Source organism: Trachypithecus francoisi, unplaced genomic scaffold (assembly GCF_009764315.1).
Source record: "Trachypithecus francoisi isolate TF-2019V2 unplaced genomic scaffold, Tfra_2.0 Contig01579, whole genome shotgun sequence".
Taxonomy (NCBI): Eukaryota; Metazoa; Chordata; class Mammalia; order Primates; family Cercopithecidae; genus Trachypithecus; species Trachypithecus francoisi.
In genome coordinates, this window is record NW_022681442.1 from 24,855,045 (window position 1) to 24,878,924 (window position 23,880).

Sequence of the window (23,880 nt, forward strand, 5' to 3'; positions counted from 1 at the left end):
GGAGCCGATGTTCCTGCCTAGTGTTTCAGGAGTGGGCCCGGTCTTGCTGGGCGCCTGGTAAACTGTTGTAGCCTGACAGTTGGTAATTCCTTGGGGATAGTATTCACTGTGCTCTGCTAGTTTGCAAACTAATGAGACACGTGCTGCAGCCAGTGTTGCCTTCAGTTGGATGGGGCAGAGGATTCACAGAGCATGCAGATTTCTGCTCAGAAAGCTGCCCTGTCGCAGCCAGTCTTGCAGAAAAAAAAAATCAGTGAAGACTGCAAACTTGCAGAACAGGAAGTGGAAAAAAAAAAAGATAAGGTGGATCTTCTAGTTCTTGCTAAACCGCTTCCCTTAGCTGTTCCCTTATATAAGAGCCATGTGCAGAAGACTTTCTGGCCCCATCTTAGAGTAAAATTATCTGTGTAGCTTGAAAACCCATGTAGTTTTTCAACTGTTCACACCATCATTTTATTGACCAGCAAATGTCAGACTAGGATTTTGTAAAGTGTGGCTTAATGAGCCACCTGCCCCCAAATTAAACGATGAAAATGTAGTTTCTGGGCCTTATCCCAGACCCACTGAATTAGGATTCCTGGAAGTATGGCATCATAATCTGCTTTGAACAGATTAGTATGATTTTTATGTACACTAGAGTTTGAGAAACTCTGTTTTAGGATCTCAACTTTATGGTTTGAATCACTCTTATTTCTTCTAGTAGCTTTTTTAAACATTGCAGACAAATAGCAATATGATATGTGCACAATATTTAATTAGGTGGCCAAAGGTCTCTGGAACATAAATGCTGCAGGCAGGCCACAGCAGCCGGTACACACACACACACAATATGCAGCCTCAGGCGTCAGTTGTTTCCTGCAGCACAGGAGGGCTATAAACAAGAAAAGAGAAGGGAAACCCAATTCACACAATTCCCCAATTCTTTCAACCACCTTTCCAGAAAGATTCATATGGAATGATGCACCGCCACCTACTGTCCCTTTTGTGCATTGCAGACACCTGTCTGAAGGAGCCATATCTGCCCGTTCAGCTCTCTACTTAATGCAGCCAGCCAGCTGGGAGCCTCCAGGGTCTGGAGTTTCACCTCTGTGGCTCCATTAGGGCATACTGCACCCTCTGTGATGAGCAGAGATGGTCAAAGAATAGGCTTTTGGATAGCAGGAACCAGGTATTTTAAACCCATGAAAAGTAAATGAATAAAAGATGCTGTGGGAATCTGAAAGATAAATTTCATATGTGTATACATATATAACATATATGCATGTAAGCGTGAACTTATACAAACACATATATACGTATTTCAGGGCCTACAAGGCCAACGTACTATGTGTCTTGAATTTCTCTTACAAAATTCATCACTGGCTGGGCGCGGTGGCCCATGCCTGTAATCCCAGCACTTTGGGAGGCTGAGTTAGGCAGATCACCTGAGGTTTGGAATTCGAGACCAGCGTGGCCAACATGGTGAAACCCCATCTCTACTAAAAATACAAAAATTAGCCGGGCATGATAGCAGGTCCTTGTAATCCCAGCTACTCGCGAGGCTGAGGCAGGGGTATCACTTGAACCTGGGAGGCAGAGGTTGCAGTGAGCCAAGATCGTGCCACTGAACTCCATCTCAAAAAAATAAAAAATAAAAAATAAAAATCATCACTGACCAAAATGAGGTTATGTGAAAATAAAAGGAAAAAAGAACATTTCTCAAACATGGCAGGCACCCCTCTTCCTCGTGGTCTTTTCACTTACTCTACCCTCACCCTGGAACTTAGATTCTTGGTGCTGTCTTTCACTTTATTCAGGTCACTGCTCAGATGCCATTTCCTCTGAGAGGCCTTCCATGAACCCACTTTCAAAAATAGCACCTTATCACCTACCTCTGCTTTATGCATCCAGCACCCTCCTCCCTCAGAAATACCTAAACTCTACCAAATGCCAGGTATCCCCAGCACCTAGAATAATACCCAATAGTTCACAGTACTCAAGAACTATTGAGTGAGGGCCAGGCGCCGTGACTCACGCCTGTAATCCCAGCACTTTGGGAGGCTGAGGTGGGCAGATCGCTTGAGGTCAGGAATTCGAGACCAGCCTGGCCAACATGGTGAAAGCCCGTACCTACTAAAAGTACAAAAATTAGCCGGGTGTCAAAAATTAGCCGGGTTTGGTGGGACGTCCCTGTAATCCCAACTACTTGGGATGCTGAGGCAGGAGAATTGCTTGAACCTGAGAGGGGGAGGTTGCAGTGAGCCAAGGTCGTGCCACTGCACTCCAGCCTAGGCAATAGAGGGAGACTCTGTCTCAAAAACAACAACGAAAAACAAAACAAAAAAACACAAAAAGACTGAGTGAATGAATTACCATGTTTTACTAACAAGATTCGAATTTTTTCATTGAGACAATGACATATAGGTATTGTTCTTACTCTGGTTTATGACTGAAAAAATGCTCACCTGGGCGCAGTGGCTCACGCCTATAATCCCAGCACTTTGGGAGGCCGAGGTGGGCGGATCACAAGGTCAGGAGTTCGAGACCAGCCTGGCCAACATGGTGAAAGCCCGTATCTACTAAAAGTACAAAAATTAGCCGGGTGTCAAAACTTAGCCAGGTTTGGTGGCACGCCCATGTAACCCAACTACTTGGGATGCTGAGGCAGGAGAATTGCTTGAACCCGAGAGGTGGAGGTTGCAGTGAGCCAAGATCGTGCCACTGCACTCCAGCCTAGGCAACAGAGGGAGACTCTGTCTCAAAAACAACAACAAAACAAAACAAAACAAAAAAACACAAAAAGACTGAGTGAATGAATTACCATGTTTTACTAACAAGATTCGAATTTTTTCATTGAGACAATGACATATAGGTATTGTTCTTACTCTGGTTTATGACTGAAAAAATGCTCACCTGGGCGCAGTGGCTCACGCCTATAATCCCAGCACTTTGGGAGGCCGAGGTGGGCGGATCACAAGGTCAGGAGTTCGAGACCAGCCTGGCCAACATGGTGAAAGCCCGTATCTACTAAAAGTACAAAAATTAGCCGGGTGTCAAAACTTAGCCAGGTTTGGTGGCACGCCCATGTAACCCAACTACTTGGGATGCTGAGGCAGGAGAATTGCTTGAACCCGAGAGGTGGAGGTTGCAGTGAGCCAAGATTGTGCCACTGCACTCCAGCCTAGGCAACAGAGGGAGACTCTGTCTCAAAAACAACAACAAAACAAAACAAAACAAAAAAACACAAAAAGACTGAATGAATTACCATGTTTTACTAACAAGATTCGAATTTTTTCATTGAGACAATGACATAGAGCATTGTTCTTACTCTGGTTTATGACTTTTAAAAAATGCTCAGCCAGGCGCGGTGGCTCACGCCTGTAATTCCAGCACTTTGGGAGGCCGAGGTGGGCAGATCACAAGGTCAGGAGTTTGAGACCAGCCTGGCCAACATGGTGAAACCCTGTCTCTACTAAAAATACAAAAATTAGCTAGGCATGGTGGCGTGTGTGTGTAGTCCCAGCTACTCGGGAGGCTGAGGCAGGAGGATTGCTTGAACCTGGGAGGCAGAGGTTGCAATGAGCCGAGATCATGCCATTGCACTCCAGCCTGGGTGACAGAGTGAGACTCCGTCCCAAAAAAAAAAAAAAAAAAAATTGTGAGGAGCAAAGTGAACCTCTTTAGAATGGAACTAGCATTTCTAGCATAGCTTATCTAGTCATTGTATTCTAATGGATTCATTTAACTCAGATCGAGGGACTCAGGAAGAATTTCACAGAGGAGGGGATGCTGGAACTGAGACTTGAAGACTGACAGGTGCCATAAGAAAGGTGTATAGAATCAGAGGCCCTGGGGTGGACCAGGACGTGGCTTGCTGGAACAAACCATTTGATGGGGAAACAGCAAGACTTGTGCAATAAATGAAACCAGGTGGAAAGTGCATTTTCCAATGCCCGGGACATATTTACCTGATCAGGAAGCAGCAACTCTTAATAGCTATTTTGTTTGAATGGAAAGGTTCTTTCAAACACTTGTCATCTGGCCAGAACAAGGGCTCTGAAACCAAACTGCTTTGGTTCATACCCTAGAAATGATGTTTCCTAGCTGTATGACCTAGGGAAAGTCACCTTACTTTGTTCATCTCTAAACGGGGAGGATATGAGTGCCTACTTCATAGGATTGTTTCATGAGGTTAGAATAAGAAAAACAGAGTCCTTAGCAGAACATTTAGTTGTAGTCATCACTCAGTAAATGTTACCCTTTTATTATTTCATTGAACTGTTCTGGCTTATAATCAACTGCTTCTCAACATATGCTTTATGAGCCAGAAGATCAGTTTGATTCTGTATGCTGATCACCAGACTTTTCATTCTCTGAAGACGGAGTAGAGTGAACAAAGGCAGACATGGGAAGTTATATCATTTGTTTTACCTAGTGAATACTTGAGCATCTATTATGTCTTAGAAACTCTGCTAGTCTTTGCATATGAAGATAAATATGAAGAATTCTTACCCTCAAGAAGTTTTCAGCCTCTGTCTTCTGTCTCACAAATTTTAAATCAATATGTGTTAGTTATCGTTATTATAAATGGATCATGGGAATCTTTTTTTTTTTTTGAGACGGAATCTCGCTCTGTCACCAGGCTGGAGTGCAGTGGTGTGATCTTGGCTTACCATAACCTCTGCCTCCTGTATTCAAGCAATTCTACTGCCTCAGCCTCCTGAGTAGCTGGGACTACAGGCACACACCACCACGCCCAACTAATTTTTGTAAGAGATGGGGTTTCACCATATTGGCCAGGATAGTTTCGACCTCTTGACCTCGTGATCCACCTGCCTTGCCCTCCCAAAGTGTTGGGATTATGAGCATGAGCCACCGCACCCAGCCGGATCATGGGAATCTTAATTTTGAACAAGTATGAATAACATGATCAGCTTGCCTTTCTAGAAAAATTACTGTTGCAGCCATTTGGAGGATGGATTCAGGTGGTGAAAAGTTAGAGGCAGGAAAATCTGGAAGAGAAATGAGAAAGTGCTTAGAGTATGAACCCGGGCGCCAGATTGAGGAGGGTGAGAAAAATATCTTAGAGATATTTATGGAACCAAATTGTCGGTTTCCTAAATGGACGTGAATGACAAAAAAGAAATTGAAATTGACTTTCTGTTTGTGTAGTGGGCTCCTGGATGAATATCAGCGTTAATCACCAAACTGTAGAGAATACAGGAGAGGGAAATAACAGGGTCCTTGAGAACATTTGACTGCTGGAGCCAAAGAAGTCTAGCCCCCGCAGAAGGAGTCTAGAGCCCAGAAAGGGGTGTTCAAGCCCTTCACATGCATTTGACATTTGAAGGTTAAGTTATGGATGGTGTTGCCTAGTAGAAAAGTGTGCAGAGAGTGAAAAAGTCTCAACACAGGACTCTGGGAAACACATTTAAAGGGCAAGCAGAAGAGGAGGTAATAAACCAAGTGAATAGGCCCAAGGTATTTCTCTCTCTCCTCCATCTCGTGGGACCAAGATGGGGATGGCAAATGCATAGGAAGCTGCATTTTGCTTGCAAACAGTGACTCAAAGAAAAGATTGAGGGTCAAAAGAAAGGTCCTAGTGGTTCTTTATGAAGAGGGCATTCACATCTTTGTGAGGTTGGTACATCTAATTAAGGTTTCCAGTTTTTATAGGCCTCTGTAGATAAAATCACTCTATATTGTAAGTGAGCATCTTCTGAGAACCGTAGAGCTCTATCTACTCACACACACACCTCTGTCCTTGTTGAACTTAATTCAACCGCAAACACAGTATGTGTGCCATGCTTACCTAACTAGACAGCTTTGCACACACATACACAAACACATTCACACATACACAGACCTTTAAAACCCAATAAACAATAAAGGGTAATTACATGGAGAGTGGTTTGAAGATTTGTCCACCCACCCTTCACCAGCATGGATTCTTTTTTTTTTTTTTTTTTTTTTTTGAGACGGAGTCTCGCTCTGTCACCAGGCTGGAGTGCAGTGGCCGGATCTCAGCTCACTGCAAGCTCCGCCTCCCGGGTTCACGCCATTCTCCTGCCTCAGCCTCCGAGTAGCTGGGACTACAGGCGCCCGCCACCTCGCCCGGCTAGTTTTTTGTATTTTTTAGTAGAGACGGGGTTTCACAGTGTTAGCCAGGATGGTCTCGATCTCCTGACCTCGTGATCCGCCCGCCTCGGCCTCCCAAAGTGCTGGGATTACAGGCTTGAGCCACCACGCCCGGCCCACCAGCATGGATTCTATGAGGTCTTCACGACTCTGGTTCACCCCCAAGGATACAACCTCTTGGAAAGACTGCATCGCCTTGTGAACTTTCAAATGATGCCTGTTCTTAGGGACTTCATAAATTACCTGTAATGTTTTTTAACTTTTACAGACACCTAACTCAGGTTTTAGAGCTGGTAGAAAGATTGGCAAGTGCAAAATGTCAAGGTGCAATTGTGCTCAACGTATTCTTTCTCCAAAGTGGGGAAAGCATCTGAACACTTCTTTCAGGGAATATGGCAGCCAGGTTTTGGGGGCTTCAGGAGTAAATGTGTGTTCTCTTCAGAGCAGGGAGGACAGAGCAGAGGAAGCTCTTCCCCCTCCATGGCCTCTCTTTCTCTTGTGCCTTAGGTCCCCTGGAGCACGTGCACCTGTCTCTTCCCTTTGTCACCACAAAGAACAAAGAGGTCAATGCAACAGCGGTGCTGTGGCCCAGCCAAGTGGGCACCCTCACCTATGTGTGGTGGTACGGAAACAACACAGAGGTGGGTTCACCTTCCACATGTTCCACATGTGGTCTAGAGACAGAAGTTCAAATCATGCTGCCTGAAGCAAAGGAGGGAAGGAAATGGCTTATGAACCCGAGAGTGTAGAAGCAGTCATAGCTTCAAGGACAACAAGCTCCCTTGTTGCTTAAGTATCTCATCATTATGTTCTCTCTCTCTCTCTCTCTCTCTCTCTCTGGCCCCTCTTCACCTGCGTTTCATCTCTGCCTTCCTCTATGTTGACATTTTTCTCCAGATGCCCTTGTCTTTGCAGTGACTCTTAGCAGCCCTAGCTTAGCAGAGAAATTAAACTCTATTTCCTGAAAGTTCTAACAGCAGTCCTGAAATTGAGTCTTACTGGCCAGGTCTTGATCACAGTGCTGGGGGTGGACAGAGAGGTGAGGAAGTCAGTCTTTTCGGAACCACATGAACTGCAGAAGGGGAGAAGTGGTTACCAACAGAAAACAAAGCAACTGGATGCTGGACAGGTGCAAGCAACAGATTTCCATTACAACCCACCCCCGACAGCCTCCTCCCCCTAAATAAAAACTCTTATTTATTTAGGTCAGCTTTAACTTTTTTGTGTTTTTCCAAATGTTCCCTATACCCAAAAGTCAGTGGCAATTTTAAATCTAGTAGAGACCTAACACCTCATTTACTCTAAGTCTTTCATTTTGCACATGAGAAAAGTGAGGGTGATGCAGCTGGAGTGGTTTGCTTTGATCTCTTCCAGCTGCTTCATAAGAGGCCAAATTTAAGGCCTTCTGATGCCTCCATTAATTTTTCTTTTTTTTTTTTTTTTTTTTGAGGCGGAGTCTCGCTCTGTTGCCCAGGCTGGAGTGCAGTGGCCAGATCTCAGCTCACTGCAAGCTCCCCCTCCCGGGTTTAAGCCATTCTCCTGCCTCAGCCTCCCGAATAGCTGGGACTACAGGCGCCCGCCACCTCGCCCGGCTAGTTTTTGTATTTTTAGTAGAGACGGGGTTTCACCGTGTTAGCCAGGATGGTCTCGATCTCCTGACCTCGTGATCCGCCCGTCTCGGCCTCCCAAAGTGCTGGGATTACAGGCTTGAGCCACCGCGCCCGGCCGCCTCCATTAATTTTTCTTGCCTCTGCACCAGGCTGCATGGTCTATTTCAGTTTTGAACTCATTCCATTCTCAGAAATTAAAGTGCTTCCAAATGTAAGGCAATAGAACTGAAGCCCCAGAGGACACTGGGATGAACTGCTTTGGGCTGAAACCTTCCATCTTCTTCTAGCATAGCTTCTTTCACTTGGTGACTTTGCTCTTCAAATACGATGTCTCTTATTTTAATAAGAACATTTTTCTACTCTGGAGCTGAAAGTTGACTTTAGCTGAAGATGTAATTTTGCACAGGCCCAGGAGGAAACTAAACAGTGGAAAGAACTTCTCACCTCTTCTGCAACCATAACTAAACTGAAAAGAGACCCCCTTTTTTTTTTTTTGAGACGGAGTCTCGCTCTATCGCCCAGGCTGGAGTGCAGTGGCCAGATCTCAGCTCACTGCAAGCTCCGCCTCCTGGGTTTACGCCATTCTCCTGCCTCAGCCTCCCGAGTTGCTGGGACTACAGGCGCCCGCCACGTCGCCCGGCTAGTTTTTTGTATTTTTTAGTAGAGACGGAGTTTCACCGTGTTAGCCAGGATGGTCTCGATCTCCTGACCTCGTGATCCGCCCGTCTCGGCCTCCCAAAGTGCTGGGATTACAGGCTTGAGCCACCGCGCCCGGCCGAGGCCCTTTTTAATTTCATCTGAAACTATGCGTGTAAATTCAGCCCATAGTGGGCCCTCTATCCATAGTGGAAGAGGAGGAATCTATGTCATCTCCTTGAAAACTAGTACTAGAAGGTGAATGTACTGAACAACTTTCTTTTGTACCTCCTATTGTTTTTTCATTTTTCATATGTTTCCTTTTAAAAGAAAACCAGATTCTCAAGAGATCCCATTGAAAAGGCTTCTCATGCTGGGCTTGAGTCTTCTTTCTGCCGTACAGGGATTAAATGAATTTTGATTTTTAAATTAATTAAGAAAAGATGGGAAATAAATGTTTGTGAGGTGTGTGTCGAGGGAGGTCAGTAGGCTAATATTTTTTCCTCTAGGACCCCAGCATTCGATTGTATTGCAGGCACCACTCCAAATTTTTTTTCTTTTTTTTCTGTTTTGAATCCTCAAACCACTATCCAATTAGTGCTTGTTTCCACAGCAGCTACTTCCAGGAAACTGCTGATGAGGCTTCTCAGAGGGGGCCAGCACACAAGGCCACTGCTGTTTAACTAGTGTATGGTTTTGGTGTACCAGATTCATGTTCCATTGTAATTCTACAGAAATCGTACACCCTGGAGATGAACACATGGCAGCTTATAGATTTTCAGTGACTGCTGCTTTCATCTGGATTAATATGAGCCCCCGTTCTCATTTGCTTTGATCGTTTCCTTGTATTAGGGATCTGCTTGATATGAGTAGGTCATGCATAAAGAGAGACATATATCCCACCAGCAAGCAAGACCTATCCATCTCCCCAGCCCTGAGTCAGGGTGATATCAGGAATTCACAATGAATAGGCAGACTTGCTTGGAGTCATTGCTCCGATAGCCTCTTTTCTGTTTTGGACTTGAGATGATGGGGAGGCATAGAGGGACCCAGTGCCATTGTGGTACATCGGGAAGAGCCTCTACTGGGTTAGACAGCCTATTGTTGGCTCAGAGTTAACGGCTGTCTCAACTAAACTAAAGAACTTTCCCTTCACTCTGGGCCCTTGTTTATTTTAGCCTTTGATCACCTTGGAGGGAAGCATATCTTTCAGATTTACTTCGGAAGGAATGAATACCATCACAGTGCAGGTCTCAGCTGGGAATGCCATCCTACAAGACACAAAGACCATCGCAGTATATGGTGAGTGCCCATCTCGGTGGATCTGCTGCTGTCTTCATGCTCAGAGGAGGTTCTCTTGTACCATGATTCCCGAGACCATCCCTCAGCCGTGACTTTTACCTGGAGAATGGAGGGCAGTAGTTGAGAAAGAGCTGAGGCAAGTCTCATCTCCTCCTGCAGGGAAATTTGAATCACTGGTAAAACAGTGATGGGATCCAGAAAGGGTTTTCTTAGAGGTGGAGTGACTATTCACTCACTCATAGGGTAAAGTGGATTTTAGGATGTGTAAGGCTAACTCATTTTACTTAGAATGGTAGTAATATTTGAATACCAGTTACAAAATAAAATAGCTAATGTTGAATCTCTTTTTTTTAAGTTCAACTTTAAAATTCTTGATTAATAAGGGAAATCTGCCATTGTCTAAATACTTTAAAAATCTCTTCCACAAATCTGTATCATAAAAAAAATTCTCTGCTAGGTTAAGAGTCATAACAATTAGATGCTGTGCATAGCCACAGACTGGATATTTGAACAAATGGCTCTATGGAACAATTTTGTGATCAGTTGGGGAAATTGAATATGGTCACAGTATTAGATGGAATGAAAATGTACTGAAATGAAAAGATGGAGTCATTGATTGAAAACTGGAAAGAAAAAGACACTTGATGGATTGATTTCATTTTGGTAAATCTTTTTCTGCATAGAAAGATAGTCATATGGATATGCACTGTTACTAGTACATGGCAAAAATGTTTATGATTAATATGGAAATGGTACATATGAATCCTGAAAAATTAGTTTTTGAAATATAAGAAGTGGAAATTACATAGGAAAAGGAAATGCTGTGCAGAGAGAGGAGGAGGCAGAAGGAGGGAGGAAGGAAGGAGGATGAGAAAGAGAGCGAGAGAGGCTGGGCATGGTGGCTCACGTCTGTAATCCCAGCACTGGGAGGCCGAGGCGATGGATCACCTGAGGTCAGGAGTTCGAGACCAGCCTGACCAACATGGTGAAACCCCATCACTACTAAAAATATAAAATTTAGCCGGGCATGGTGGCACATTCCTGTAATCCCAGCAACTCAGGAGGCTGAGGCAGGAGAATCGCTTGAACCCGGGAGGCGGAGGCTGCACTGAACCAAGATCGCACCATTGCCCTCTAGCCTGGGCAGCAAGAGAGAAACTCCATCTCGAAAGAATAACAGAAAAAGAGAGAGAGAGCAAGAGAGAGACAGACAGCCTAGCTTGTGGTCCAAATAATATCAATTGGCCAGTTCCAGAATCAATTGATTTTGATGAGATAATTTGGAACTGGGTTGTCCTGTGAGGAGTCAGGTTCTGTTAATGCTCATCTTGCGAACTTGACCTTCAAAATCAGAAAATAACTTATAAGCAACTTTGAACACATCTAAGGATCAAAAGGCCTTAACACTATTCCTTTCATGGCTGAGTATTAGATTTTATAATTTCTTCTCTCTCCCTGCCTCCTGAAAGGCTTGATCAGCCCAGATAATAAGAAATAAACCAGGGCTGTGATTTTCCTACCAATGTCCCATTAGCAAGGTATGAGGCAGTCGAACAGTGGCTGTGTAGAGTGCAGCAAAGTCTGCCTCTCTTCCCTTCTCCATCTCCTTTCTGTGTGCTGAGAATGCATTTATTCTTCATAACAACCCGAGTTGTTAACAACTAGGGTTGTTATGAAGCGTAAAGCAGGTGATATTATGACCCCCATTTTTTCAGAGTGATGAATAACTTGCCCCAGCTAGCAAGTGGTGTAGCTGGGTTTGCAACCCAACCCATCTAGACTCAGGGCCTATGCACTGAAACTATCCTACTTAACTGACTCACATTTATTTTCAGTGGATGTTGTTGTTGTTGTTGTTGTTTTTCCTTTCTCTCCCTCTTGGATGTCACAGGTTGCTCTAACGGGCACTGACCTATTAACACAACAGATGTCCTCTTGGTAATGCATGTTGGTGATGTCATTAGAATCATGGAGATAACCTTAAATCTTGGCCTTATCTGGTCCAGCCCGTCATTTTATAGATAGGAAATTATGGCCCAGACATAGGGAATTACTGGCTTAAAGTCATTCTGCTGTTTGGTGACAGATAATGATAATAACAATGGTGGTGGTGATAGTAATTAACATTGATGAAGACTTTACTAGCCACTGGCATCTGTTCTAAGCACTTGGTTTGATCTGCTTTATTAAGTCTGCTCAGATTTATGAGAACTATTATATAATTATACATTTTACAGATGAGAAAACATGAGATAAGTATAATAAACAGAGCTAAGAATTCTGAATCCAGAGGGCATGTTTGTAAGCACCTCCCATGCCTTGCTATGCTTGCTTCTTCCTCTTTCTACAATTTCTTTAAAGGTATCACCCAAGGGTGAATCCCTCTTTATAAAAATAGGTTATCATATGTCTCTTCATTAAGAGATTGAACAAGGTTCTCTTCCTCTTCTAACCAAATTCCTGCACCATCAGCCATCCTTAATTTGTCTTCGGCCAGATGAGTTATCCAGAGATTCATATACATAATCAGAAAGTTATTGGGTCTCCCTATGTTGCCCAGGCTGGTCTCAAACTCCTGGCCTCAAGCAGTCCTCCCTCCTCAACCTCCCAAAGTACTGAGATTACAGGCGTGAGTCACTACACCTGGCTCCATGATCAGAAAGTTTTAATGACAGGTGTGACTCCTTAAGCAAAAGTTGCACCAGGCAAAGTTAAACAGGAAAGATCGAACCCAACTGAAAGAAAAGGCAGGAAGATTTGTAAACACTGGGGTTAGCTAGTGGGAAAATACTGGAGGACTTTAGGAAGCATGTGGGTTTTCAGTGTGATTAGACCATCTGTGTGAGTTAATCTCTGCTTAAGGAAGTCACTCTCCTACTCTCCAGCACAGACAGGGAGATAGGGAGGGGTGCTATCTTTCTTGATGATTACATTTCAAAGGAATGGCTCCTAGATCCTTGAGAAGGACATTCATGAGTTGTAGAAGATTTACATCTCAAGGGACAGAGAAGGAATTTACAATTTTAAGTTTTCCAGAATATTCTAAGAAAAGCGAGTCCAGGAGCTTACAGTCAGGAAGAAACAGAAACTTGTTTGAAGTTTAGTGAGATTGACAGGAACATGAAGACTTGTCATGATAGGACTGAAAAAAACATCACATTTGGGAAATTGACAGGGGAAGGTTTGTCTACCCAAAGCGACACAATCAATTAAAAGAAAGAAAATCTAGTTTGCATTGTTTCTTCTCATTTGCTCCAGGGCACAGGTTTGCTTGTAAATAAAAATATGCAAATGTATAGAATTTATTTCTCTCAACAACTGCAAAAAATATATATTATTGGCGTTTACCCTTTTCAGTCCTCCCACACCCATCCCCTATTTCTTGAATCAACTTAAGTACAACGTTTCCCTGCCCCCTCCCTGCCATGCTGTTTAGTATGCTAAGTAATTACAGAGGGAGCTGCATCATTTTCTCGTTTGTGTCCTTTTACTAAGATAAACATTCTCCCTTGTAGATGAAGTCTCTGCAGTTTGGTAAGAGGTACAGAGAAAGTGAGAATGACGTAAACTTGTATCTTCATAGCAAAAAGTGAGGACTTAATGGGTGATTCTTTGGCACTGCTGTTTACCACAGCATTTAATTAGTGTACATTTCATTGTTCTCCATCAGGTAGTATTCACATAGGTGACCAGTGACTCATACAGTAGTCAAGCTTTGAACAATACCTCTTTGGAATATATTAACTGCCATGAAAACATAACTTATAATGTCAGAGTCTTCAAAACATGTGTTTGATAACTTCTTAGCATTGTTAGGAAATGTCCAAGTGAGCTTTTATGCTTCCTGAAGGTAAATTGGCATCCCTAACGTCGCTTCTAAGCGCTCCTAATGAAACAAAAGGGCGTGCTTAACATAAAAAATGTTTATTAAATAAATAAAGGCATTAATTTCCAGGAGCCTCCACCATAAGTTAAGTATACACTTATTCAACAAATGTTTATTCATTATAAATGACTCATAGATAGTAACTGAAAACCTGCCGTATGCTAGACACTGTCCCAAGGGCCAGGAACACAGAGCCATCATCCTGATTGAGCTTATATTCCAGTTTGAAGGACATAACAATGAAAACAAAATAATTTAAATAGCATTGAGTATGAAAAAGACACAAAACGTCCAGTGATGAGGGGAGCATGGGATGGTGGAAGGGAGGCTACCTAAGGTTGGGTGGTTGGAAAGACCTCTTGGGGTGAGACTGAATGATGAGAGGGGAGTTTGCTACAGTCCAGTGGAGTAGAGAAAGCTGGTATGGACAGAGCCAGCAGAATTGAGCACAGGGAAGTACAGGTCCTGGAGCACAGAGAGTGCAGGAAAGCCAGTTAGGACAGGAGGAAAGAAAGGAAGTCCCTACCAGGTTATGTGGGGCCAGGAAGGCTGTGGTAAGAATCTACATTTTATTCTAAATGCAATGTGGAGGCACTGGCAGGTTTTAGGGGGAGCCATATGATCTGAATCTATTATGTGCTGAACACTATGCTGGGTTAGGGGTGTCAAGGCCACAAGAATGGGCTTCACAGACCTCCAGCTCTGGAGAGTTTAATTAACCAAGGCCACCAGTGCTGTCCTCTGAAGCTTATCACCAAGCTAGGGCTAGGGCTCCACCTTTCAGGGACTTACCCCTGCCGATGACAGAGTGTAGCAGGGATACTAAGGCTGAACCATTCCTGGGATGCAGGGGACTCCTCTGCCAGCCGACTTTGGCTCCGAGACTCCTGAACAGGTTTATTGAACCTTCCTCAGACTGCAGAGTAGTCACCCACCTTTCTTCCTCTCTTTGACTTTCCTGTATGCATGCACGGTGGTCTGATGGTTCTCCCTGACTCCTGTGGCTCCCTGCCCACTTTCTCACACAGAGAATTCCCCTCATATAATCCTTGCCTGTGTAATCACCATCTTACTTCCTAGAGAACCAAACTAACTCAGGTGCTACAGAGACAATGAAGAAAATCCCTGAATAACATAAAATTCCATTAAATGAAACTTCCACGCAAACAAAATATAGCAATAGAATGATTACAGTGATAATTATAAATATCTAATCATCATCATAATTATTCCATAATCCTATAATAATAGTAAAAGTATGTACAAAACAGAGTAGTGCCATAAAAAAGAAAATTAAAATGTGATGGGAGAGGGTAGTGAGCCAGGGAGTGCTTGAACTAGAGCTTGAATATTTTGTGCATGGACAGTGGGGAGAATGGGGCATTCGAGGCAGAAGAACAGTGTGTGCAAAGGCCCGGGGTCATAAACCTGCCATGCATTCGGGTTGCTCCAGATCATTTATTATGCAGGAGTACAGAACCTAGAACTAGGAATAATGGGCAAAGGCTGCAAAGATAGGCATGGAACAAAGTTAGGGGTTTGGTTTAGAAAATAAAGGGCTGCCAGCTCTTAGAGCTGGCTGGCAACCTTTGATATGCAAATGCTGGCCATCAGAAACTGGGTCTAACCAAACATGGCACTTTCCCGCCCTCTTCTTGCCCTTGCCCTCACATGTGGCTGGCAACATGGTTGCCCCTACACATCCCTACATGTGTAGGACAATGTGGCACCCTGCATTTGCATATTAAAAGGCTAGGGTGGGAGGGTCAGTTCCCCCCCCCCCCCCCCCCCCCCGTCTCCATCATGAATGACATGCCTGGTCAAACCAGTCCCCTGAACCCTATGCAAATCAGACACTGCCTCCTCATATAACTGGCTGGTATCCAAGGCCACACTGCTGGTGGTGGGGGAGTGCAGGGGGAGGAGGAAGGGGAGAGGTGGGAAAGGTGGGGAAGGGGGAAGAGGGAAGGGAGGGAAGAGGGAAAGGGGGAGACGGGAAAGGAGAGGAAGGGGGAAAGTAGGGGAAGAGGGAAAAGGGGGGTTGGGGGACTCGCCTCTCTCAGCTTTGGAGCCCCCTCCCTCTGTCTCTGTACAGGGGAGCTTATTCCTTCTTTTTCTGCCTTGTTTCTTGCCTATTAAACTCTCTGCTCCTTAAAACAATAAAACAAAAAAGAAAAGAAGGGGCTGGTGAGATATGCACAGGGTAATGACTTGCCTTCTAAAAAGGTCTGTATGGTAAGTGTGAAGGGGAAGGACCCTCCATTTTGCACAAAATAATCTAACAAACTTCTAGACAGGACTATTTGACTTATAGTAATCTATCTACTGTTATATCCGCAGAGGAATTCCGGTCTCTTCGCTTGTCCTTTTCTCCAAACCTGGATGACTACAACCCAGACATCCCTGAGTGGAGGAGGGACATTGGCCGAGTCATCAAAAAATCCCTGGTGGAAGTGAGTGCACACAGTTTCTCCTCTTGCCTGGGTACCTTTTCTCTCCTTGAATAATTTCACGGAAAGGGGAATTTTGTACAAAAAACAAACAAACAAACAAAAACCCAGCAGGGAGAAGCTAGGGCCCATGGGAAGTTCAGTTTACTGGCCTGATGTCTGCATAGCTGAGCCCCACACATGCAGACACATCAAAGGCACTAAAGGGGATGCAGCTATGGAACCATGGACAAACATGGGGTCGTTGCCCCTGAGACGCTTATTCTGCTTAGAGAAGGAGGACAAAGACATCCTAAACTCCCTTGTCTACATTTCTGTAGCAGAGTTCACAGTTAGGCCATTAGGAAGAGTATAAAACCAGCTACTGTCCATGCCAGTGAAGGGACTCAGCATGTAAGTGTCCTCAGGTGAATACAATTAGTAAAAGTGGTCCCAGGTTCCAGCTTCCACTACTGTGAGCGTAACAGTGCAGTGAGCATTCAGTATATGACACTTAGTCATAGGTCTATTTCCCCATTTTTTAAAGACATTTCTCTACTGTAACAGCCCCAAAAAGGAATTATTACCCACACTTTGTAGATGAGGCAACTGAGGTTTAGAGAGGTTAAGTCACTTGCCTAAACTCTCACATCTAATAGAGGATGAAGCTGCAAAATGGAAATTAAGGGCCTGAGTCCAATGTCTGGGCTTTTGTGTATTTGACAAAGCTTCCTAAGGTTTCTCAGAGAATAACAGGGTGGTTGTGGTTTATCCCTCCCTGAGCAAATGTCACTGGCAATTAGAGAAGACACCTTCTTTTAGGCACATCTCCCCCTCCTTGTTCTACTTTTTTTTTTTTTTAATGAGATGTAGTCTCGCTCTGTCACCCGGGCCGGGCTGAAGTGCAGTGGCTCAATCTCGTCTCACTGCTACCTCTGCCTTCCAGGTTCAAGTGATTCTCCCACCTCAGCCTCCCGAGTAGCTGGGATTATGGCGCTTGCCACCATGCCTATTTTTTCATATTTTTAGTAGAGATGGGGTTTTACCATATTGGTCAGGCTGGTCTTGAACTCCTGACCTCAGATTATCCACCTGCCCTGGCCTCCCAAAGTGTTGGGATTACAGGTGTGAGCCACCGTGCCTGGCCCCTTATTCTACTTTCATGAGTGAGCAGAGGAATGGGATAGCCGCTCATGGGGCAGCTTGAGCTTATTGTGCAAACGTCGAAAATCAGAAGTGAGTTATCTACTCCCAGGGTATATTGTTAGCTCAGAATGAAAATCAGTTTAGGTTTGCTGAACATTCTTTCCTGCTCCCAACACATGGTGCCACAGGACACAAAAAGATGATGAAATAAAGGCATTCAGATAACCCCTGCTCAGAAAACAGATCTTACATCCAGCCTCTTGCAAGGAGCTGGTCTTCCCCGTCTTCATTACCTTTGTTAATATTTAGTTAGCACTTAAAATATTCTGGGTACTCTCTTCAGTGCTTTGCATTATTTTAACACATTTAATCCCCCAGATAAGCTTATGATGTTGAAACTGTGAATATTCCCATTCTGTAGGTGAAGAAATGAAACCTAGAGATATTAGGTTACTCATCCAAGGTCATGCACTTAAAAGATCAGCTTCTGGAGTCAAACCATTAAGGTCTGAATCTTGATTTTGTGGTTTCCTAACCACTTCATTCTAGGGCCATCCTTTCCCTTATTCCAAAGAGAAACAGGGATAGATGGAATACTAGGGTAAAGAAGGGATATCTTCATGTGCCTCTGGACAATGCCACCCACCTCTGTCTCTATGGCTCTCAGCATCTGTGACGTGATTGGTGCTTACACATTATCACCACCAGAAGGCACAACTACCAGACTACAATCCTAAAAGGAATAGGCCTTTCTGCCCTGAGCCATCTGTCTCTAGGGTAACAACTGGTTTTTGTCCTCTGCTGTCCAAGAAGGATGACTTATGCTCTTTAATCAACCCACTGCCCATCTCTTCTCATCTGCAGCATCCCCATAAGTCCTCCCCCAGGTGACTTATCAGCCAAGCATTAGCTCAGCAATGTCCAGCCTTCCAGGCGGATTTCTCTTCACACTTATTACCTAGAGATCAGACGCCCTGTACCTCCACCTTTCTGCCAGCTGCCCATTAGGCTAGAAATTGCTGCTCATCAATATTTCTAGCCTGCTGTGCAGGATAATCAGGAATATGCAGAATAAACAGATTGACTCAATATCCCTCAGGGCAGGGTTATATCAGCAGTGGTGCTGGTATTAATACCTTCTAGTTTCCAAGGCTCCCTACTTACCTGATCCCAAGAGGCAGCTGATGCAGAGCTTGGTTCCTAGCAATTTACACTGACTTTGAGATCAGTAATTGCCCTTGGCCACTTTCTTAAGTCCCAAGGGACCACATTGCCAAGTGTACACTAATAAACCCTATAAGAGGTACAACTGAGAGTCAGCTAATTTGCAGTTTTCTTCCTATTCATTATGAAACAAAATTTGGTATTAAATTGTTTGCCTTTTCTTCATCAAAATGACTTTTGCTACTGACATTTCACAATGAAATCTTTAATTGAATGTCATTATAGACATTTTTGTGTACAATGAAGATTGTTCAGGCACAATCTCTGAGTTTACAGTCTAGTAAGGCCATAAAACAGTATGGGGTTTGCTTTAATAGGAGCTGTTGTCAGGGTCTGGAGAAGGGAGGTACAGAGCAGAGGGTCCCAACACAGCCTTCACAGTCAGACCAGGCTTCAAAAGCATCAACAGTCACTTCCTAGATGGCCTTGAGCCACTGTCTAATCTTCCTACAGCCACCATCTTTCCTGGAGTGGAAATTGAGATGCACCACCCAGATCTCTGTTCAGGGAGACACTTGTTGTCTTTTCTGGAAGAGCTATGAGCAGTCTTCACCAGCCTGGTTCCAAGTCACGTCACTTTTTGGGGTGATTCATGTCTGATGACAGGCTGGTGCAGTTATATAAAGTCCTGGACATCTCAGCCCAATTTAAGACAACTCTGAAGGGCCATTCTGTCTCCCCTTGGGATCTCTTGAGGTTGTCATGGGCCTACGTGGCAGCTCAATTTTTCCCTTGTCCATGTTTGTTTCCTTCTGTTTGCTCACATAGGTGTTGTTCCCAAGAGCACTTCTTAATAAGCATCCTGCATTCTAAACTCAGGGTCAGCTTCCTGAGGACCCCAGCATGTGATATGTCCTCACTGCAAAGTGAGGTATAATCATATTTGCTTCAAAGGGTTGTTGGAGGTTGCATAAAATAATATAGTAAGTTACTTATAATAATAATGTTGTTGGAGGTCGCATAAAATAATATAAGTTACTTAGCGCAATGTACCCAGGAAGTACCTGGCATTGTGCTAAGTAACTTACAACATTAGGTGAGGACCTAATACCTGGAATTTCTTGCTACTTCAAAAAAACGCAACACAGTGGAGTTCAAAAACTAAGAATCACCTAATTGGGAAATAATGAAATAAATAAACTTTAAGATGACTCATGAAGGATAAGTAGCAAAGGCAGAGAAAAGACATTCTGGTGGAGATAACATACACAGAAACATTTGCAGGAAAAGGCTGAAATATTGAGAAATTGTACATCATCCCATTTGGCAAGAGCATAAGAGTTGTGGCTAATTAGTTTGGAAAGGAAGCGTGGGACCATATTGCAGAAGGCCTTGAATATGTCCTTAATCCTGTTAGCAATGGGAATTCTTGCAAGCATTTTGGACAAGGGAACATGATCTAAATCGGACTGCTGGAGAGAGAAGCTAGGATTATAGCTATTGATTCTAGAAGCATCTAGAAAGAGAATTCAGGGGAAACCCTGGGGTATAAGCTCAAGAGAGAGAACAGTGAGCTAGGATAAACAAGAAGTCCTTGAGTGATATCTGTAATTTTAACAGAAGAATCCGTGTGGCCAAGTGGAGGGCTCAGGGTGCTTCAGGGAACAGGGTTGGTCATCAGGTCTGATGCTGCAGAAAAGTCAACAGGGCCCTCCTGAGGGTGGTGATATGAGGGTGTCCTCTTAGGTTAGGTGGTTAGGATGTGATTGGGTCTACTGAAGAGTAACTTCAGTAGGATGACGAAAGAGGAAGCTAGGTTAGAAAGGGCTAAGGCATGAGGGGCAGATGATAAGGTCTTTTCACTGGCATGGTCCCCACCTTGGAGGTGCTCTCTAGGAGGAAGAGCTAACATTTGAATCCCCAGGCTCTACCATAAATGCTTCATGTGTAACTCATTTAATCCTCAAAATCACCCATGCACAAGGCAAGTACTGCAATTGTCCTATCTTCTATTTAAAGAAATGTAGGCATAGAGAACATGAGCAATGAGCTTAAGGTCTCATGGTGTTGAAGCTGGGATTAAATCACAGACAGCCTGACTCTGGAGCCTGGACCTATAGCCCAGTGCTGCCTCTCACATACCCTCTGCCTGATACACCCAGACCTCTGCTTTCAAGGCCCCTCATTGTGTCTTCTGCCTACCCCTGATCCCTCCACCAAATACTTGGTCCCTTCTCAGCTTTCCTGTCTGCAGCACTAATGTGAGCCCCTCTGTCTGTCCCTCAGGCCACAGGGGTTCCAGGTCAACACATCCTGGTGGCGGTGCTTCCCGGCTTACCCACCACTGCTGAACTCTTTGTCCTACCCTATCAGGATCCAGCGGGAGAAAACAAAAGGTCAGCTGATGACCTGGAGCAGGTGAGTTCCTTGAAAAAGGAGGCGTTTTCAGCTTCTCTCTGCAGTCAAAGCCATACCCACTGCTAGTCTGAGGGGTCTCTGGAGAACTGGGGCTTAAGAGTGAGGGCACCAACTGTTTGTGGAGTCTTCAACTTTCTGAGCCTCCATTTCTGACCCATAAACTGGTGATCCTAACTATAGCTTCACCAAAAGCACATGCAAGAGCATTCATGGTAGGTGTATTAGTCTGTTCTCACGCTGCTAATAAAGACATACCCAAGACTGGGTAATTTATAAAGGACGTTTAATTGACTTACAGTTCAGCATAGCTAGGGAGGCCTCAGGAAACTTACAATCATGGCAGAAGGGGAAGCAAACCTGTCCTTCTTCACATGGCGGCAGCAAGGAGAACTGTAGAGTGAAGTGGGGAAAGCCCCATATAAAACCATCAGATCTTGCGAGAACTCACTATCACAAGAACAACATGGAGGTCACTGCCCCCATGATTCAGTTACCTCCCACTGGGTCCTTCAAGATGAGATTTGGGTGAGAACACAGCCAAACCATATCAGCATGGAATGGCTAAATTATTTACAGTGTGGAATACTCTGTGGAGTTTACAATGAAGTAGATGAATCTATGTATACTGACACAAAAAATTGTCCATGATATCAAGTGGAAAAAAAAGCAAGTCGCTAAACAATATCTTACTTGTTGCAAGAGTGCCGTGAGAATCAAATGACATGATACGTATATCTTTTTTAACAGCTACAACTTTTATACAAATAACTAATCATTTTATGATCTAATTTGTGTTTGTAATGAATAACATGGGTTCCAGAGCAGCTCTACTGCCCTGTGGGGTTCACCTCCTCCTCATCTCCACTACCTTCTGGAGCATTTGAGTGTGTGTGTGTGTGTGTGTGTGTGTGTGTGTGTGTGTGATTCTCTTTTTCTCTTTTCCCCTTTAGTCTTCTTTTTTCTTCCCTTTCCTCCTTTTAACTTTAAAAGACTCTCCCATCTCTGTAGTGGGGATTATTATGTTGTTGTTATTCTTCTTTGTCCGTTCAGTTAAAATGATCAGTCTTGGTCTAGTTGCCCTTTTAGAAACAAAATGATTTCGATTTCTCAGTTCTTCCAGGTAAATAGATTAAAAATAAGATTCTTCTCAGCCCCTCAGTAAATATTAGCTGTTTCCCTTCCAGTACTTGGAGATTTTCTGTTTACTAAACCCATACTCTAGCCCCATGATCTCTAGTCTTCCAGGATGACTTGAGAACCTTCTGTAATAGTCTTGTTAAAAACAACCCCAAATTATGGCATGGCCCATCTCCTAGCACACACCCTCTTTTCAGCTGCCACTTTCTAACTTGGCAGAAGGCTCACCTACATAATTTTCTCTGTGTGCAAGTAATGAAGAGCAGAGCTCTCACAGAAAGCCCTGTTGAACCCCATTTCCTAGTGATGTGGAGTTGAAGGGTGGACAGCTGGTAACCCCTCAGATTTGCATCTAACCTCGCTCCCCACCTCAGCTTCCCATCATACTCTACAAATTATTATCTGCACTGCATTTTGGTGGGAGAAAGAATAGATTAGTTCTTATCACGGCATTGTCAAGAACCTAGAGGGAAAGCAGATCCCTATCCAAAGCCTTTAGATAGGAATATTTGCAGTTGTACCTCCTCTAAATCTTACTGGTTTTTCATGAAATCCAGATTTTAATCTTTTCAAGTATGGAAGAGGGTACAGATTTAGAGTCACCTTTTTTCCTAGTTACCACATTGTGCACTTTTATTTCTCACACTTTCCATATTTTCTTCTAAAAGTGTTGTATTTTCTACTTCATTCTTTGAGGGGAAATTTGGAAAGAAGAGGGGTCCATTCTGTGAAACTTCTTATATTTATGTACGGATATGTCTTGCTTTGACTACCTGCTTTCTCTAGACTTCTTGTTTCCCTTCATTTTCCATCTCTTCTGTGTGTTTCCTGCAAAAGCATTCTCAGAGAGCTGAGTGTGGCCCTCAAGGCAGCCTGTATCACTCATCGGTGAACCATGTCATCAGAGATCTGAAACCCACTATCTTGCTTGAAGGCTGTGTGACTTAGAATTGTCACACATGTAGAGGAGTCTATTTTGTTAGAACACAGGTTTACATAAATACCAACCAGTTCCTAGTTTCGCCTCTGATATTTATTATGTCCATTTTACAGATGAGGAAGATGAGGACAAGAGAAGTTGAATAATTGAGCCAAAGTCACACTTATCTCATGGGGTGTCTGAGAGGATTAAAGAAATGATATAGCAAAGTACTTGGCCTTATAAATGTTCACTGGCGGTATAGAGATAATGGTTACATTCATGCTCATTATATGATAAGAAGAGATGTGGCAAATGAAAAAAAAAGTTTAGGCGTATTAAATAGACTGGTATAGTCAAGGGCATGTATTGGAAGAGAGGATGGTGGGAATAAGAGAAAACAGACGAATGAATGCAATTACTCAAAATAGAGAAAAACAAGGACAATAAGGAAAGAATGTATCTGAATGGCATGAGCTCATACGAGGTATGCAGATTTATAGCATGAAAAGAAAGTAAAGTACCAAGCTTGAGACTGTAAATTTGTTTAAGGAAATTGCCGGTGTATCAGCCTATTCCAGGACTCAAAGCAAAGTAGACACAGTGACTTTACAAATGCCAAACATAGCACATTAGAAATTAGTGTCTTAGTTGTGGAGGACATTATTACCCTGATGGAAAAATGCACATGAAATCAACTTATTAAACCAAGGCACATGTCTAGACCCTGTGAGACAGGGGCGTCTCCTGGAGACCCGTAGTTTTCAATCCAGGAGGGGTCCTTTCATTGTCTGCTCTGACTTAGTCACTTAACTTTATGGGTAAAAAAGGGAGTTTTTGAATTCAGTTAATTGAGAAGTCCAGAGATACAGTTCAGACAGATGAATTCAGAACCACTCAAAAGTGTCACCAAATTACTTCCCTCTCTTCCTCTGTCTCCATCTGTTTTCCTGGCTACCATATGGGAAGTTGGCCTGAGAATGAAACCAACACATAGGAAAGCAAGAATGGCCACAGGCATCCCCAACTTCTATTTACCAGTTTATCAACCCCAAAGACAGTACCTCTCATTTGATTGCAACAGTGAGAACTCCAGGTTCACAATTTGCGCTGGTC

At 43.7% G+C, this 23,880-nt stretch overlaps 1 protein-coding gene across 3 annotated transcripts in view; it reads left to right on the forward strand.

The window, feature by feature from the left end:
- SORCS1 (sortilin related VPS10 domain containing receptor 1) overlaps positions 1-23,880 on the forward strand; it is a 597,227-nt gene that overhangs the window by 543,091 nt on the left and 30,256 nt on the right. For all 3 annotated transcript variants that reach the window (XM_033183443.1, XM_033183451.1, XM_033183459.1), the window contains exons 20-23: positions 6,625-6,758; positions 9,542-9,665; positions 15,892-16,004; positions 20,577-20,708. In XM_033183443.1, coding sequence (XP_033039334.1) covers positions 6,625-6,758; positions 9,542-9,665; positions 15,892-16,004; positions 20,577-20,708 — 503 coding nt within the window. The remainder of the gene's footprint in view (positions 1-6,624; positions 6,759-9,541; positions 9,666-15,891; positions 16,005-20,576; positions 20,709-23,880) is intronic.